At 35.3% G+C, this 19,080-nt stretch overlaps 1 protein-coding gene across 1 annotated transcript; it reads right to left on the bottom strand.

The window, feature by feature from the left end:
• Positions 1-7: 7 nt before the first annotated feature.
• Positions 8-17,279, bottom strand: LOC149944047 (uncharacterized). The gene is made up of 5 exons (XM_090175087.1): positions 17,140-17,279; positions 3,937-4,078; positions 3,784-3,866; positions 3,597-3,712; positions 8-548 (listed from the first exon to the last, which is right to left on the bottom strand). The coding sequence occupies exons 2-5, from the start codon at positions 4,068-4,070 to the stop codon at positions 375-377; spliced, it is 507 nt and encodes a 168-aa protein (XP_090031213.1). The 5' UTR covers positions 4,071-4,078; positions 17,140-17,279; the 3' UTR covers positions 8-374.
• Positions 17,280-19,080: the final 1,801 nt, after the last annotated feature.

Below are 19,080 nucleotides of genomic sequence, written 5' to 3'. Positions count from 1 at the left end.
ACACAAGCAACATTTATTGGTCCATTTTCTCATTAACAATTGATTGGATAAAACTGAGATCTGTATATTTGTTCTACAAGAAATAATAAATATTTACATCAGATCATGTAATAACAGTTCAATAAAAAAAAACCTTCTCCAAAAAAAATAATAAAAACGTCTTAAAAAAGTAAAAGTAAATTTTACTTATGTTTTAAACTAAAAGTACTTCGGTTTTGGTTCACACCAACCATTTAACCAATGAAATTCCTTAAATGATCATGATATTTTCAAATAACCAAAAGTCCTGCCCAAATCTTCAAATAGGAACTGAATTCACTGACGTAATGTTGGCGGAGGGGAATGTTTTTAGAGTACTGATAGAGGGGTTGGTTTTAATGTTTGCTGTTATGGCTGCTTTGGGAATGTGGTGGTACTATTCCAAGGACGCAAGTTCTGGCTGACCAAAGGTTGTCCGCTAGTCGTTTTCTAAATTTCTCTTCAATATGAAAATGCCACGAACTCATACAAGGTCTTGAACTGAACTTTTTCAGGCATGAATAGAAAGCCTAAAAATGATTTTAAAAAGTGTTATTCGATTAGTAAATTGAATTAATACTTAGAGCTAGTAATTTGTTTTAAGTTTCAAAGTTTGTTCAAACTTATAAGTCTAGTAAGATTATACAAACCGGAAAATTCGAATAGTCATTATAATTAAATTACAAAACCTTCCCTTCTCGCGTTCGCGAATGCAGTGAGATGGCGCTTTTCACGACCGAAAACTATCGCTACGCCCTCTATAAATTACCGATGAACTGAGATAGGTCGCTATTAAAATACACATTGGCGCTACCTCGGCGAGCTAGGCGAGTAGGCGCCACCTATACCCATTTCGGTCTAGAATACAAATTAGAAAATGGAAGCTTTCCGCATGATAGAGGAGCCGCTATATCATGCCTGGAAGGTACATTCGGACGTTCTCTGTACCCAAATATATTCTTGGTGGTATATTTTAAAATCAAAAGGATTGTAGAGTTGCGTGCCATAAATATTAGCTTACACTCAAAGTATAAAATTTTAAGGGTTCAATAAAGTCAAGAATATATTTATTTAACCCTGCGTATAAATACATTCTTGATGAAGTTCATAACAAAATTCAGCTCAATTGGAATTTTATCAGAAATTAATACCTAAAGTTATTGGACTTACATGTTGAGTGAAACGACAAGAGTTGGTTTGACTTAGAAACGTTTTTAAATATTTTTATGACCAGATACCTTATTTTGAACTTTTTTTAATGAAATGGTCATAGCAAAAGTGACATGATTACCAAAAGTGTGTCAATCGGACCTATTTCTTAATGAATGTTACGAGCGAAATACAAGTCGGGAGGGGAGAAATGAAAGTATGCCTTGGGGAGGGAAGGAAGTTAAAAAAAAAACTAATAACGCCTCGTAGTGAGGAACGGATTTTTCTTCGTTTTGTGGAGATGCTATCGCCATCTACCTACGATATAATACCATAGACTAAAAAAATATCCAGAAATCGATAATAAATAGACTTTTATGTGGTCGATCACGCGTCGAGCATTCATTAAACCTTTAGCATACGAAAGTACAGGGATTGTCACACTTTTGGTAATTATGTCACCTTTGGTCATAGGGGATTAGTGAGACCATTTTGGAATAAAATATTTTTTTCCTAAAACCAGGGTTTATAGAATAAACCCTGCTGCAACTAAAACGGATCTCTGCACAAAATGCAGACTACAAAAATATTCAAATTTATTAGTTAGTTGCTTAATTTGGAACATTTCCCCATAGAAATTGAAAAAATTATATGATTTCAATGTTTCAGTTAAAATAGCTCAGTCAATGTTCGAAAATCTGTCTATGTCATGACCATATGTAACATAATCACTAATAAGTATGCCTCAGTATAACCAATAATGTATTTATTTATACCTAGGGAGAATGTCTATGTCGAGACGGTTTTTAGCCTTTCTCAATCCACCCGTTGGTCCCCCCAGTACGCTCCTCCGCTTAAAATAAAACGAATAGTCCCGGTATTTGATTGGCTGCTTAAAATTTACGTCACCTAACGCGATGGAAATCAAACGCCGGTGACGTTTTGTCTTCCCCCCCGCGCGAGACGGGGGAAAGGCGTTCAACGTGCCCGGCGATTGTCGCAACATAATCATTTTTCCTAAATATAAATAAATACATTCTTGGTATAACATTTCCATACGTGTAAATTTTCTCTTTGGCCGACATTTTTATTAATTAGACGCATTGATATACGACAAAACCCAAATCGAAATCCAGCTCAACGCTCTTTCATTTATGCAAGTCGTTGAGAAATATAGATGATAATACAAATTCCATTGAAAGTTATTAGATTTTCCTAAATAAGTTTTTACAGTACATTTTTTGCCTTTTTGAAATCATCCATTGAATTGGTTACGTTTTTATTAATGATTAAAAAAACATTTGTTTAAAATCTTAATTTAAAGCATGAATTAATTTAAATTGAATTAAAGGGAATATAACCTCAGGTATTCGGTGTGGAACACCAACGTTCACGGCTCTGGCCGCTCTTGTCTTTGCTTTAAAAATGTTTGGCGCCACTGTACAGGGAAATTTAAAAAAATGAAGGGGCCTTCCATAAAGATTGCTTTGCGGGTTATATTCCCTTTAAATTAACCAACGCCAGAAGTTCATAAATTGCCGTATTTTCGATTGCTAAGCAGACGTTTTGTGAAAATACCGTAGTTTATGAACTTCTGGAGTTGGCTTAAAAGGGTTATTGAGATAGTTGTCTGGTTTTCAGCAGATCAGCCTTATTCCCAAGAATTGTCTGGTAACCCTAAAATTAGTTTGCGCAGCTACCGAAGTTGGCTTTGGCTAATAGCTTGATTCCTTGAAGTTTGCTCAACCGCCTTACGAGTTTATCTAACGGCCTAGATCGCGTAGAAATATATGTCGGAAACCTGAGCAATGATTGAGGTTAGTTGTCAGTTGAGCCAAAGATAATTTAAACTCGTACCCTAGATTCGAAATCACTCTCTCGCGCGTTGCCGATAGCGTTTACCCACTTCCCGCCGGAACACCATGGTTTGCGCCTTACCGCAACCACGGCCAACTTCGATCACGCGTTGCCGCGCTATATAGCGCGTGATCGAAGTTGGCCGTGCCACAACCGATGGAGCCCGATTTTTCTGAGGTCACGTGCCGGAAAAGGGTAAACGCTTTTGTAACAAAACCGTCAATGGGAAAGCTCTCAGTATTCGAATCTAGGGTACGAGTTTAAATTATCTTTGGTTGAGCCACGCTATGACGCAAAAGTTGGCCGCTATTGCGCGAGTGTCAAAGTTGGCCGTGGTAGAGCAAAAACGCTAAGACGCAAAAATATTGCGTTAGGCTTAACGGGTATTTTTTGCGTCCACGCTCACTGTCGTGGCGTTTTTGCCCTAGCGAAAAGCACTCATCACCATCTTGTTCCTTTTATTAGATTATGTTTGTGTAAGCGACTGAGAGGAAAAACGGGCCGTCGTGCGTTAATTAAAAAGTAATTAGCAAGTATAAATGTAAAGAAAAAAAAAGAATCTGGTCACGTACCGTTCTGGAGGCGCATTTCGCTTGGAAAGATTGTTCCTCGGGCAAAAATGTGAAGAGTTGGAAAACTTTCATGAAACTATTCCCGCATCGCTTCAGAGCTACTTTGTGGCAATACGCTGTAAAAGGGAAGTACAAGGATGTAGCTCCAGATTAAACTTCAATAAAAAACACGTTTTTGGTCACTTACAACTCTCTTCCTCGCTGAGTGAGTTCTTGGAGTACGTGGAAGCCATTTTGGCGTACTTATGCCACGGAGTTTTCGCCTTTGGGCTAAACGGAAACGTTTCGTTAATATACGCTCATCCGCATTTTTAATCATTTAAAAATCTCTTTATCGTACCTTGTTACGGAATCATCTTCCAGTTCTGATTCGAATGAACTGTGTTTGCTCCCTCTCCTGCTCTCTCCGGGGGTCAACAGAGTTACTAGAATGACCAGTGTGGTCCACAACACTATATTGTTCCTTTGATACATATTTGGCACTGTTAAAACGTAAAAAGACTTTCGTTAGTTCTCTATTTAGATACTTATTTGTTATTTATTCACAAAATTGCTTAAATGGAAACAAATATTTATGGCGAAGCCATTAAAGGTTCGATTTTAATGATTTTTAGTTATACTAGATGGCGCTAATTAATTTTTTAGCGGGGAGTTATGACTTATTAAAAAACATAAATTCTAACTCTATTTTAAACGATGCTTTATGTAAAAACTATAAACGTAATTTCGACTCGGTAAAAATTATAAAATATAAACGAAAACACGAAAAAAAAATCAAAAGAAACAATAATATTTTCCGTGGTTTATAGATAATTTAAAATTTCTACGTTTCCAACTGTTGGCGCCATCTAGTAGTACTTCGGGTATTTAAAAATCAGTTCTCTGATTATATTCATCGTTATGAGAAGTAACAAATTATCAATAAGTTAAATAAATACGGATAAATTTATAGAGATTCAGCGAACTTAATTAAATATTTTAATGATTGAATCAAGAATGTATTTATTTATACTCAGGGAGAACGAATATGTCGTGATTATTTTTAGCGTTTCTCCAATTCCACCCGTTGGGGGCCCCGGTATGCTCCTCCACTTTAATAAAATCAAATAATACTGCAATCTCATTGGTTCTTAAAAATTGCGTTTTTCGACGTGATTAACGCTGCTGCGAGGACGCAAAAAATAAGACCGCCTCCTTTCCCCCCCCCCCCTTAGCGTGACGGGGTTAGGGCCTCAACATGTCCGTCGATAGTCTCGACATATTCATTATCCCTGAGTATAAATAAATACATTCTTGATTGAATCTTATTTCAGTAAATATATTCTTAAATTGCTAAATTCAATACAAAGCCCAGGGCTGAAACTGAAAAATAATTAAGGCCAAAAAGGAAACTTTTCACGAAACGACATTTTTCACCCAAATATACGTCTCGGAAGAATGCTCATTTTCTGCGAAATTTAATAAAAACGTTCTTTTATTAATGTTCTGATGGAAAATTCGCTTTAAAATGTCGGATTTAGTGAATCTAGTAACGTAATTGTTAGTGGTTTTTCTACGGAACTATTTTCTAGGTTTTTCGACGCAATAGTTCTTTCTATAAAGTAGCGTGGCCTTCTTGTTTGAATGTCGATCTGACGTCACAGTATCTTGCTTTTACAAGTCTACGAGCGCGCGCTACAGTCGCCAGAGGAATATAGCTTTTTCTAGCGCACGTGCAAATCGCGCGTGCGAAGAATAATAATACTAATAAAGCTGGGTCTTGTGACGTAAGAGCAACATATTATACATTTTTTTACTTTTTATTCATTTTTTTATTTTATTACTCACATCAAATTATATTAAAAACATTTCAAAAATCTTAACTTTTATCGTTTTTGTGAAAAATGCTTTGATCAATAAATTTGTGAAACACTACAGTAGGCCATTTAGTTTTGTCATCAAGAATGCATTTATTAATACCATAAATAACATAATAACAATAAGTATCATGTTTAAACTCTAGAAGGCTCTTTGATACGTTTTGCCAATTGTCATTCTGATAGGAATTATGTTACTTTGTTTATAGCTAGGAGCAACAAACACAAGGAGAACGCAGCTAGCCTTTAAACACGCTAACGAAGGCTTGTGTACGAATTTCATTGGACGAGCGTCACGAACCTTTACGCTGAACGTTTTACGGGCGGGGGGAAGTCAATTTCCGAATTTTCCCCTACCGACGGCAGCAGGCGCTAAAGCGTCTAGCCAATGAAAAATGTACGCAAGAAAATCCACGACTTTTGACGGGTTGCGTTCTCCTTGTGTGTTTGTTGCTCCTAGGTGCTAGTATCTGTCCGCCGAATTTACTAGATATTTTGCCTTTCTTAACCTGCAAATGAGTTTAGCAGCGTAATTACACAATTGATTTATGCGAAACCAACCAAATTTGCGGGTTTCGGTCGAATGAACTACAATCAAATAAATACATTGTTGCGGTAATAAATGAACTTTAGATCATTTACTTTTGAGCATATGGATTTTCGTAATGACGGCTATATTATCGCATCGTTTCATATTTGGACGTGGTGGCAAGCGTCTATTCTAGGAATTGCTAATTGAAAGAAAATGGTTTCAGCCTCTATTGTGTCTGTCGCGAAATAATTTGTATTCTTTTGGATGTTTCGCCTGACGCCCACTTCATAGATTTTCCCAGGAAAGAAAAACCCACGTTTGGCCAACTTCGTCAAAGCTTATCATCCATTCATTCATTTTTATATTGCGCTATTTTATGAATCTTTTCTACTCTGTGGTCGAGAGGCCTCAAGGTCAGGTCCATAAGTAGCCATCTTAATGGTTTTCTCCGATTCCTTTACCCGCCAATTATGTCACATTCAAAACATCATCACAACGTTTAGAAACCGTTGCATTTCATTTACTGTATTTCAGTCAAAGGTGCGTTCATGACGTCAACGAGAGATTTCGAATTCTTGACGCAATCCGCGTCGAGATGGCTACTAAATTAAGTCTATAATTATATCACGTAAGTGTGTCAGTGATATGAAATAATAAAACTAACTAAGTAACATAATAATAATAATAAGTTTGTCAATTAGGAAAAATTATCACCGATCTAATGCACAATCTAGGTTTAGTTATCAGCACAAAGCCCCCTGGTGTCTAAATATGCCCAAGGCGAAATATGCTACTACCAAGGACGATAACATGCTACTCACCAGGAGACTACCCGAGGTAATAATCACCGATTTAGTTGAAACTAGGTGGGTATGTAGACCTTATGGTAACATGAAATTTCACCAAGGGAAAAGTTGCAATGGGCATTAGTTTTGCCATGGCAACCGAAAATGTTTTTGACAACACAGTATGTATATTTTCTCATTGAAAATAACATGGGAATCTGAGCACTTCTAATGGTACCCCCTGTGAAAAATTTTAAAAAAATTTAAAATTTCAAAACCAAAAAAAAATAGATCAAAATTGACAAATGAAATGAATTTTATGATATTTTGATGAATTTTGCTCAATTTGATCAAAATATGTAAAAAATGATCAATTGTTATTTTCAATGGGACAATATATATACAGACAGTGTTGTCAAAAACATTTTCGGTTGCCATGGCAAAACTAATGCCCATTGCAACTTTTCCCTTGGTGAAATTTCATGTTACCGTAAGGTCTACATACCCACCTAGTTTCAACCAAATCGGTGATTATCACCTCGGGTAGTCTCCTCGTCAGTTCGAGTTCAAGTTCAAGTGGGAGCTGGGCGAGAATGTCAGGAAATAAGCATTAAAACAATAGGAAGTGTCACACTTATTTTTATTATATTACTTATTTACTTATGATAATAATAATAATAATAATAATAATAATAATAATAATAATAATAATAATAATAATAATAATAATAATAATAATAATAATAATAATAATAATAATAGTTATGTGTGGAGGGACGTAGAATTTGACCTTGGATAAATAATAGTAGTTCCTACCGGGATATACCACTCTAGCGTTCCGCGTGCATTTGCTAAGTGTTTGTTACGGGTTCTGCCTTGTAGAAGGCTACGTGTTACGGGAGTTTCGGAAATTCTCCGTTAACTTCGCCGAAGCGACGCTGCTGTCGCAAAAGCCATTTGCTTGTCAGATTTTTTTCCAAGTGATATATCCCGGTAGGAACTACTATTATTAATCCAAGATTTGACGATAATGGTCTCTAGCGAGAAAAATACGCAACTTAAAGGGAATATAACCTCAGGTATTTGGTGTGGAACACCAACGCTTGCAGCTCTGACCGCTCTTGCCTTTCGCTTTAAAAATGTTTTGCGCCACTGTACAGCGAAATTTGAAAAATTGAAGCGGTCTTCCATAAAGATAGATAGATAACAAACTATAACTAAAAAAAATCCCCTTTAAATTAATAATGCTTTTAAAGTCAAAATATTCAATGTAGCCGTCCGCCCAAGCACTAACAAACTATAACTTTTCCCTTTTAAAGTAAAAATAATAAAATTCAAATAGTCAGTGTTCTAAGTGAAAAATATCCTGCTTTCGAAAAACACTTGTCTCTAGATTGTCTGTATTAGCGGAATTATCAGTTTTATCACGGATCTATTGTACCATCATTACCACCATTTTTGAAATCATTTAAGTAGAAATGAAAATAAATTTATCGTTTTCACAACTCTAACCCCAAATTAAAAAGTCTTTAAAATGAAAAGTTTGGAAGAAAAAAATCGATACATAAAATATAATGGTATTTCGTCGAGCGCAACCATTTCTTCAGAAATTTAATGGTTTCTTTTATCAATCGTGAGAACACAAACCCTTTGGTTCTTTAACAAAGATGCGAAGGCTATTATTAAGTGGCGTTAACCTGACTGATGGTTGTGTTCGGGAAAGACCCGGAACGCAGAAACAAGTCTGGAGACTGCAGAGTTTCCAGTTATTAGTGACTCTCCAACCAGCCCAATCTAAAACGAAACTAGCCCAAAACGTCGGCAGGCGTTTCAAGTTTTAAAAAATAGACGAAATTATAACCAGTCCTGTTAACTTCTTTATTTGTTTCACGTTACTGTCACCTATAGATCGATTTACAATTTGTAAGAGGCAAAGACGACTTTAAAGGGGTAATATTCATCCGAGGTAACGTGGTGATGGCGTTATTTGTTAGTAGATGGCGCTCTGATAGCAGCATGGCGTCATAATTTTGATTTCCAACGATTGGTTGAAAGATTTCAGTTTTTAGTGGATAACGGTTTTGTCGAGATTTAAAATACAAAATTATCTTCCCTGATTGGATAGTTTAAAATCGTATTATAGTGCCATCTATGGCGGATAGTTTTAACTACTGTTAAAATTAATTGTTAAGTTAAATTACAAAAATTATATATTTTTAATAAGAATTTAAAGTACAACAATTTAGTAATTAATTAGTAACTTTTTAAAAAAGTTTTTTTTCATAAACTTTATAATGTCGCCATCTACCTCAAACATTATTAAAAAGGAAGGTACCTCGGGTGGATTTCGCTCCTTTTTGCATATTTCCCTGTAGGCAATATGCTAATGCGTCTATAAGCAACAAACACAGCACCCCACACAAGGAGAACGCAACCCGTTAAAAGTCGTGCATTTTCTCGTACGTACAATTTTCATTGGTTAGACGCAATGAGGTAGAATATGAACTAGAGAAACAATTCGCGGGACACGTTTTATTTGAGTAGGAGAATTAAGCTTAAGTTTCAACTTTATCCAATCGTGTTGGCGCCATCTGTTTCTATAAGCAGACACTTTTGCAAAATATATTAAGGTTTAGTTTTCCAATAACACGATAGATGGCGCTACCCCGGAGAAGGTAGCACCGTTACGCCACCTAGTCTCGAATAGTGAACTAACTAAAGTAACATTCTGCGCACCTAAAATTGTTTGGTCTTTGCTTCTATGCTGTGTGCTTGGCTTGGCCTTGTGTCAATTCTGTGTATTGTGTGACTGGGTGTCTACTCTACACTCCACACAGTACAGGTACTACACAACAGCCGCCATTGGCACTTGCTTTAAGATTGTTTGCTTTGTTTTGTTTTATTGGTAATGTAATTGTTATATCAGAGGGACTGACTGGTTTCATATGTAGTTTTACACTTCGTTTCGAATAAGTGGCGCCATCTTGTTTAAAGCAAGTGTCGGCTCGACGTGAAGTAGCTCTTTTCTACAGATATCACAACAAGATACTTAAGCTACATTTTGCCCCAAAAGGCGGGACATAAAAGTACCCCTCTTGTTGATTGGCTCGTTTGTAAATTTGACGCCAACTTAAATTATAGTAATTTTTAACAATATGTTTTATATTGGATATACATGTATAATTTAGGTTAAAGTCCACAAAGTAGAGTATAAGTTGTCTAATTATAATACTCTACAATGGTTCTCTATCTAGTTTTTGACGCCAACCAAAAAATATTATCGTACGCTTGAAAACAGGCGGTAAATTTGAATTTTGTGTGAAATACTGACGTTAAACTTGTGAAATACGTTTCTTTAATAACACTTGAAGTTTAAACGATTGTAAAATTGTGATTAAAAGTTGCAGTTTTAACTGGTTTACAGCCAAATTAAAAACATTATCGGACGTAAAAATGAGTACTATATAGTACGGTATTAAAAATATCGTACGTCCCAAAAATTAGCTCGAAGATATCAACATGTACGATAATTATCGTACGTCTGGCAACGCTGGGCCGCTAAGCCTTAGCGATCAGTTGCCAATAAAAAAATCACCTCCCGCCCAAACATTGTACGCAGTGTTACCTAAATGTGACTTTTTTAGAATAAAGTCCATGCCAGTGGAATAAAGTGGCAAATATGGCCAAAAGTGTGGCAAATATGGCCAAATGTGACTAATAATCAGTAAATGCACTGAAATGATGTAAATAATATCTTTCAGATGTGTAGCATCACTTACATGCGAGCATTGAATTGGGAATAATACTGCTAGAATTACAATTACGATTTCGGTTGCCATGGTTACGCGGGACCTGTTCTGAGAAGACTACGAAATTAATCTTTATAATTAGGCGGTAGCGCCATCTATATTTTGTAAAGTTATATGATTCGCGCAAAAATTCAATTGCAATATAGTTGCCACCACTAGAGACAGATGCCGCCACGGTTGAACGATATAGTTGAAAAAGTCTCCATATTGAACGAAATTGGTCCCGCGTCAGCCAGATTTAGTTGTACCTCTATTTATTCCCAACTCAATGCATGCGAGATAATGTTTCAGTTTTTCACAAAAGAACCATTAAAAACACCTTAAAGATATATAGCAGACGAATTAAAACTCAGGAAAAATCGTTGTAAAATAGCCAAAAGAAATAACTAGATTGGGCTATAATTGAGATTCTAGCCCAAACTGGCAACTATTCCAGTATATTTGTCTAAAATAGCACAAATATATTTTTCCTTTGGTATGTTTTTTTATTATAATTAAAATTTATTATTTGCCACTATTTGTCATAGTAGCCAGTAAAAGTATTATTCGCCATGTCGGTATTTACCACTTTTTGCCACATTATTTGACACCTGACATTTACCACTTCGGAACACAGTTTTAATAGTAGCCCAATTGGGCGGAAAACCGACCAGCTGGCAACGCTGTGATTGAGCGTAGAAAAGGATGATTATGGTCTTTAACCAGCCGACAAGTGATACTTTTCGCCGAAACGCATTACGAAAAGTATTTTTCTTGTGCAACGTCATTTTCGTGTTTGGAGAGCAGATTTCTCTTCCGAGATGGTTGGAGATTCTTAGACGAAACTTTATGGGATAAATAATCGAAGACGACAATCCGCGTCGATTCTCAGAAAACGTTATCTTTTCGGATTCTTCGAAATTTCCCCAAATGACCGCCCGCGGCGCTGCTGACGTTTTTCCTTCTTCTTTTTCCCCAAAAGGGAGGTTTCGTTTTTTAAAATATCACGTTGCGCCATTTTGCACCCTTTAGTATAAACTGTCTCAAATATTTCGTCACCTTTTCAAAAATAATGTTGAATAGCGAGTCCTAGGGCGGTAATGGCGATGACGTTTCGTTTATTCGGTACGCCCGCGCTTGCACGATTTTTGGGGTCAAATAAATTGGATCGGGGGAAAACCTGACGGACTTATGTTGTATTGTTTGCTGTCTGTTCGTTACATTTTTGCGTCAACGCCCACGTTTCTAGAATGTCTTTTTTAAGGAAATGTTTTTTATAATTTGTAAGGTGTTGCAAAAATCGTGAAATTTGTGAGCATAATTTTCCTTTATGTAAAATTTTCATTTATTCCTAAGTAGCGCCTCTGCCGGAAATATGTTCGTGAAAGAAAATACTCGAGATGGCGCTGCGGTGCCACGTTCTTACTTTAATTCGTTACGACTGCCCAACTTGTTCAGTCAAACCTATGGAGAATTCGTTCGCTCTCTTTAGTGGGAGAGCTGGGGAAGCATTGTAGAAGTTAGCAAAAAGCACTCGTAGCCTTGTAAAAACAAGAGACTGTGACGTAAGAGCCACATTTAAACAATAATGCCACGTTACTTAATAAAAAGAACTATTCGACACAGTGTATTAGAACAAGAACTAGCACCATTCATATCTGGTGGCCGAAATGTGAAATTCGTTGATCCATCATAAAAATTATGTATTGGTATTAACATAAGTCTATAATATTGTTCCATAAGTTTGTCACTTTGAGGAATATATTACTGAGAGCTAGTAACGGGCTGACGTCATCACAAGAATAAAATCTCCTCCTAGCGAGGCTCTGTCAAAGGCTACGTTAGCAAGCGGACTCAAAACGGCGACGAAGCCCGTAATGCAGTCTGTTTTGTGAATAGCTCTCAGTAAAACTTTTGCTGTGAAGAATAGGAAGTGTCACACTTATGTAACAATATTTTACACTTATGGTATTAATTATAAGTATATTAATTATGTTTTATCTTTTCTTTACATCAAGATTTTGTTATTTATATTTAGGGAGAAACGAGTCTAGATGGCGTAACGGCGCTAGCTTCTCGGAGGTAGCGCCTATGATCTAGCGTCTGCTACAGACAAATTAAAAAGTCATAAGAAAGTTTTTTCTTAAATAAACTTATCAAAATATAAGCGAACGATGTAAAAAATAATATTAAAAGTATCATTATTTATAGAGTCAAATCTACGAATAACGATAGGGAAAAACTAATAGCGTCTGCTTTAGCCGCTACCTATCTAGGTTTCAATGGCGAACCAAAGGGGGTGTAGCGATAGTTTTAGGTCGCAAATATCAATAGACGCTTCAATAAAACATCTTCAAGGAAATCGCCACGAATACATATTTGCGAAAGCCAGGACCTGCAAGTTACTGTTTATATAGTGCTTATTGAAATAATGGAAACTTTTCACCTGTACGGTATGCCACAAGTGTTTCCTTTTAACCAGGTAGCTTTTTTTGACGTATTAATACTTAGCAGAAACACGAAGTTCTGTTTACAGGTGGAAATTTCCCATAAAAATAATCAGCTAGGTTAATACCCAATTAGGCACCACCTCAGGCCTAAGTCCTCAAGCGACTTTTGAAGCTATTAATTCAGGTGGCCGGGTTACAACGCGTAGGAGGGTGGTGGCAAGCCCTTCAAGCCAAGCGAGCCAACAGCTCACTACACTAACTATTACCGTTAACTTCAACAAGTTTTTATGGAAGGGGAAACCGAAGAGCTCATGGGAAAACCCCTTAAACCAGTGGGGAGAGAACTTGCAAACTCAACGCGGAAGGAGTTGTTCCGAGTTTTCACCCAGTACCACAAGCTAGGATCGAACCCGGATCTTATTGCTGGGAGGTGAAAGTGCTAACTACAACAAGCAGTATCATGCAGGTCATGGCTCTCGGATATATTTTATCGATTTTCTTGAAGATATTTTTTTAATTAAAGTGTCTATCAAAGAGTATTTTTCAAATGTAAATCTATTCCTATAGACGAAAAATATTAAAAAAAATATGTGGAAAAAAAATTGAATTTCAAATAATATCTGTATCTTGCTCCATCTTGTTAATATTTTATTGGTGTGAAATTAATATACAGCATTGAGAGGCAGGTCCTGGCATGTGTAATGAGTATGTGGTGGCCATTTTCACTCCGTTCGCCCCCTGGCGGTGAGAGTCAGAGCTGTTTAAAGATCCAGGCTCATCAGAAACACCTTTCCTCTAATATTTCAATGTTATCGCAGTGGGCGAATACAAGTAGGGGGGGGGGGGGTATAGGTTTATCTCTTACGCCTCAATTTTAATAGTTCCGAGAAAAAAGCCCCCTTATTAAGCCTTATGGGTAACGCCATTCGATTCCTGTTTCGAGATTTTGATTAATTGCCACCTTACGCAACCCGTTTCCCAAAACCATTGATACGGAATCCATTTGTCTTCTGTCTTACGAGCATTTACTTCTTGGATCTCCTTTCTTAAATTCTTATTGAGTAGTAGTCGTGGCCGACATGGGTGATGGACGCCATTTTTTAAAAATTATGGGTGATGAACGCCATTTTGGAAGAAGTATGGATGATGGACGCCATTTTGGAAGAAATATGGGTGATAGGCGTCATTTTGGAAGAAGTATGGGTGATGAACGCCATTTTGGAAGAATAATGAGTGATGGACGTCTTTTTGGAAGAAGTATGGGTGATGGACGCCATTTTAGAACAATTATGGGTGATGAACGTCATTTTTGAAGAAGTATGGGTGATAGGCTTCATTTTGGAAGAATTATGGGTGCTGGACGTCATTTTGGAAGAAGTATGGGTGATAGAACAATAGGGACTTGGCTGTACTACGTCACAGTTTTTTTTCAATAGTTTTTATCGTGGGGAGAAAAATGTTACCACAATGGCAGCCATGACCAAAGCTATGGAGTGCCAAGTCGCTATTATGGGTGATGGACGCCATTTTAGAACAATTATGGGTGATGGACGCCATTTTAGAACAATTATGGGTGATAGACGCCATTTTGGAAGAATTACTTATGATCCAATAACCTGCACACTTATGGAGAAAAATTATGTACTTATGATCCAACTACGTGAATCACTTATGGAACATAATTATAAACTTACGATCCAACTAACCTACTCACTTTTTGAACATAATTATAGACTTACGATAGGACTGACTCACTTATTTGACACAATTATAGATTTATGGTCCAACTGACACACTTATAAATTATAATTTAATTAAGATCCAACTAACACACTTATGAATTATAATTTACTTAAGATCCAACTAACACACTTATGAATTATAATTTACTTAAGATCCAACTAACACACTTATGAATTATAATTTACTTATGATCCAGCTAACTGACACACTTATGGAACGTAGTTATGGACTAACGATCGCAAACTCAACCAGCGCCCGTACAAAATAGAAATGAATCAAGAAGCCTTAATAACGCGTCGCTGTCACACGCGACGTCTTGTTTGCATTTCTTGAATGAATTTTTTTGTCGAATGGGAAACCGCCGATAATCGTGACGGAATCCACGTAAGCTTAAGCCGCTTACATCCAGAATCAGTTTCATTATTAAATTCTAATCTGCTAACGCTACGACAGTCACTGACCCACTGAGCGTCTAACTCCTCATAACAGACTGGAATTTAGAATTCTACGAGTTCACGCTACGTTAGTCGTTACGCTCACAGTCATTCATGGTATTTCCACCCCCCCCCTTAGCTATTGTGACAATGGATTTCCACAGATTTCCGCATTATTATTTGTTTAATAAAGAATGGTATTTGGAGGCTCTTTTTTATTGCTATTAACTGGGCCGAGTTGAAATTCCTGATTTTTTACTTTGCCCCCCCCCCCCTCTAAAATGCTTCATTCCACCAGCTTAGTGATAATGTGACGTCAATACTACTATCTTCAGGTATGCGCAATCTTTAATATGTCTTACCCCGTTACGTTGTTCAATAATATTGTCAACCGTTGTGCAAGTGTAAGAGTTGGTTCTTGACATCAAAAATTACCTTTTTTCATAATTAAGTAGATTATTCAGAGTGATTTTTAGTAAATTTATAAATAGAAGAAATTCAGATGGATATCAATTTCAAATTTATGTATAATTTTAACAACTTTGAATTAAAGTTTTAAAATTTTAAATTAATATCGATATTAATTTTTTCTATTTATAAATTTACTAAGCTTTTAACCATGGACAATTTAATAAATTTAATATTTATGATTGATTTTTAATGATTGTTAATTTGCATATGTTTGTAAAATTTACAAGATAAATGTATTAAAATATTAATAAAATATAACATAATACCACATTAAAATATTAATAAAATATAACATAATACCACATTAAAATATTAAAAAATATAACATAATACTATATTAAAATATAAAAAAATATAACATAATTATATATCTATTGAAAATAATATGACAGAATACTATAATATCGTTTTAAATTAATATGACAGAATACTATAATATCGTTTTAAATTAATATAACAGAATATTATATTATGTATTAAAAATAGTATTAAATAACACTATATTATCTATTTAAAATAATATGAAATAATACTATAATATCTATTAAAAATAATATAACATAATATTATATTATCTATTAAAATAATATAACATAATATTATATTATCTATTAAAATAATATAACAGAATATTAAAAAAATATAACAGAATATTATATTAATTATTAAAAAAATGTAACAGAATATTATATTATCTATTAATATAATTTACAGGAAGAAAAATGTTTACGGATTGTAATCGAGTAATTAATCAATTGGAACCGAAAATTGATAAACCAGTTGTCACCAAGGAATCTCCTTTGAATATTTTTTTAAAATTTAATAATTTAACGATAACGAATTTTATCGGGAAAAAACCTTTTCGAATAGTAACAATTAAATTAATCAATTAGGGAATTTGATAAATCGGATATCATCAAGGAATCTCCATTGAATATTTTTTACAATTTAATAATTTACCGATAACGAATTTTATCGGGAAAAAACCTTTTCAAATAGTAACAGTTAAATTAATCAATTAGGGAATTTGATAAATCGGTTATCATCAAGAAATCCCTATTGAGTAATTTATAATTTAATAATTTACCGATAGAGTAATTTATCGGGTGAAAAAACGTAATCGAATAGTAGCCGAGTAATTAACCGATTACGAAAATTGATAAATCTATTACCACCAAGGAATCGCCATTGAATATTAATTATAATTAAATAATTTACCGATAGCGTAATTTATCGGGAGAAAAAAACGTAATCGAATAATAGCCGAGTAATTAACCGATTACGAAAATTGATTATCATCAAAGTATTTTGATTGAATAATCAATTATTTGATAATATACCATTAGTAAATTTGAAAGGTAAATAAATAATAGCGATAATTGTTCGCAAAACTAAATTAAATTAATATCTTAGAAAAACCGCCAAATAAGAAACAAAACCTTAACGAATTATAACTGGGAGTATTTGTAAGGTATTTCACTTACCGACTTGGTTGTTAACGATGAGAAAAGTGCTGTCTATCGGTTAATCTACTGCAGCATGCTTGCTTTCTTATCGGATGAAATGAGGGTTTAACGGTTGGCGTCCGTTGCGACTGCTGTCTCGTACGTTTCTGCTCGTAAAACTTCCCCAAAACTAGAGAGGGATGTACTATTCTAATGTAGGGATGGCGAAAAGGGGGGGGGGAGGAAACGGGCAATGCCCCCCTCTCGCCACTTTTATCTCTCTCGCGTCTCGTCATCCACAATTCCACATGACGTCACTGTCTCTCGGGTCGTAATAGGCGAGAGCGTAAAATCGTCTACGTTTGCCCAGCTTGTTAAAAAGGGGATGACGAAATAGTTCAGTTAAACGCTATGGATGAATTCATAAGCTAGTGGGGGGGAGGGTTGATGGAAGCATAGTCGAACCTAGTCTTTCCATTAAAACAAGAAAGCCACGTTATTGATAATATCGCCTCTTCTTAGTTCTGGTTACTACGTCACGGATAAGCGAATGGGGGGATATAATAATGGTTTTTAACTTCCCCCCAACTCCAGTAATGATTCTATTTCTTAGCGTTTCAAGTGGTTACCTATTTTGTGTTTTTCTGCCGGCAGGTAAACGATGGGCGTAGCGGTTGCCTCGAGCGATGGTTGCGGGGTTCAAACTGCTAAGGTCAAGTTGATTTTTGCGTATTTCCACTTTCCGAGAGGAAGACTTGTTTTTTTTTATAGCTTTGATGTCCGCCATTCGAAAACAACTCTCTGAATAAAGAAACGAGTTCACATCATTGTTTTATCCGTTGGAATGGGATAAGTTCAATAAGTATAGCTAGAAGTATATAAAATTTATCATATGTGAGAATTAACCATCGCAGATCCGTAATATCAGAAAATTATACATATTATGACTGAAATAACCGTCATGCATTTCGTAGTATCAGAAGTTTATATCTCTTACGAAGGAAATAGCCTTCACGGATTCGTAATATCAGAAGTTTATATATCCTATGACTGAAATAACCGTCATGCATTTCGTAATATCAGAAGTTTATATATCCTATGACTGAAATAACCGTCATGCATTTCGTAATATCAGAAGTTTATATATCCTATGACTGAAATAACAGTCATGCATTTCGTAATATCAGAAGTTTATATATCCTATGACTGAAATAACCGTCATGCATTTCGTAATATCAGAAGTTTATATATCCTATGACTGAAATAACCGTCATGCATTTCGTAATATCAGAAGTTTATATTTATTACGACTAAATTAACCATCACCGGATGTCTAACATCAATAGTTAATATTTCTTACGATATTAGTAACCGTCGCTAGATTCGTAATTACAGAAGTTTATGTTTATTACGACTGAAATAACCTTCGCGGAATTCGTAATATCAGAAGTTTATATATCTTACGAGATAAGTATTTATGATGAATTAAACTAAAGGATGTTTTACTGTAGAAAAAAACACAAAAATACCTTATCAACTCGCCACTTGGTTGCGTTCCACTGGAAATTGGAAATGTAATTCCTATTTAACAAACAGTTTTGATCAATACCAAATCGGAATTTGAGAAAAATTATAGATTATTACCTATCTTGCTAATTTTATTCATTTGATTCAGTTGATTTTTTAAAACACTTTTTCGGAAAGAAAAAATTGTGTGAGGGGTAGTGATTTTCTTGTACATTTTATTGAGAAAATACTCATTACCAATGAGAAGCAGTGTAATTTTTACATTTTACACCTTTAAAGCAAGTGTCGGCTCGACGTGAAGTACCACTTTTTTCGATAGATGTCGCTACCCTCGAAATCTAAACAAGATGCTTTCGCTACATTTTTACCCAAAAGGCGGGACATAAAAGTACCCCTCGCGTTGATTGGCTCGTTTGTAAATTTGGCGATAACTTAAATTATAGTAATTTTTAA

This window comes from Leiobunum rupestre, chromosome 5, assembly GCF_980474605.1.
Source record: "Leiobunum rupestre chromosome 5, qqLeiRupe1.1.hap1, whole genome shotgun sequence".
Lineage (NCBI taxonomy): Eukaryota > Metazoa > Arthropoda > Arachnida > Opiliones > Sclerosomatidae > Leiobunum > Leiobunum rupestre.
The sequence above is the reverse complement of the archived record's forward strand: the minus strand, read 5'-3'. Positions and strand labels throughout refer to the sequence as shown.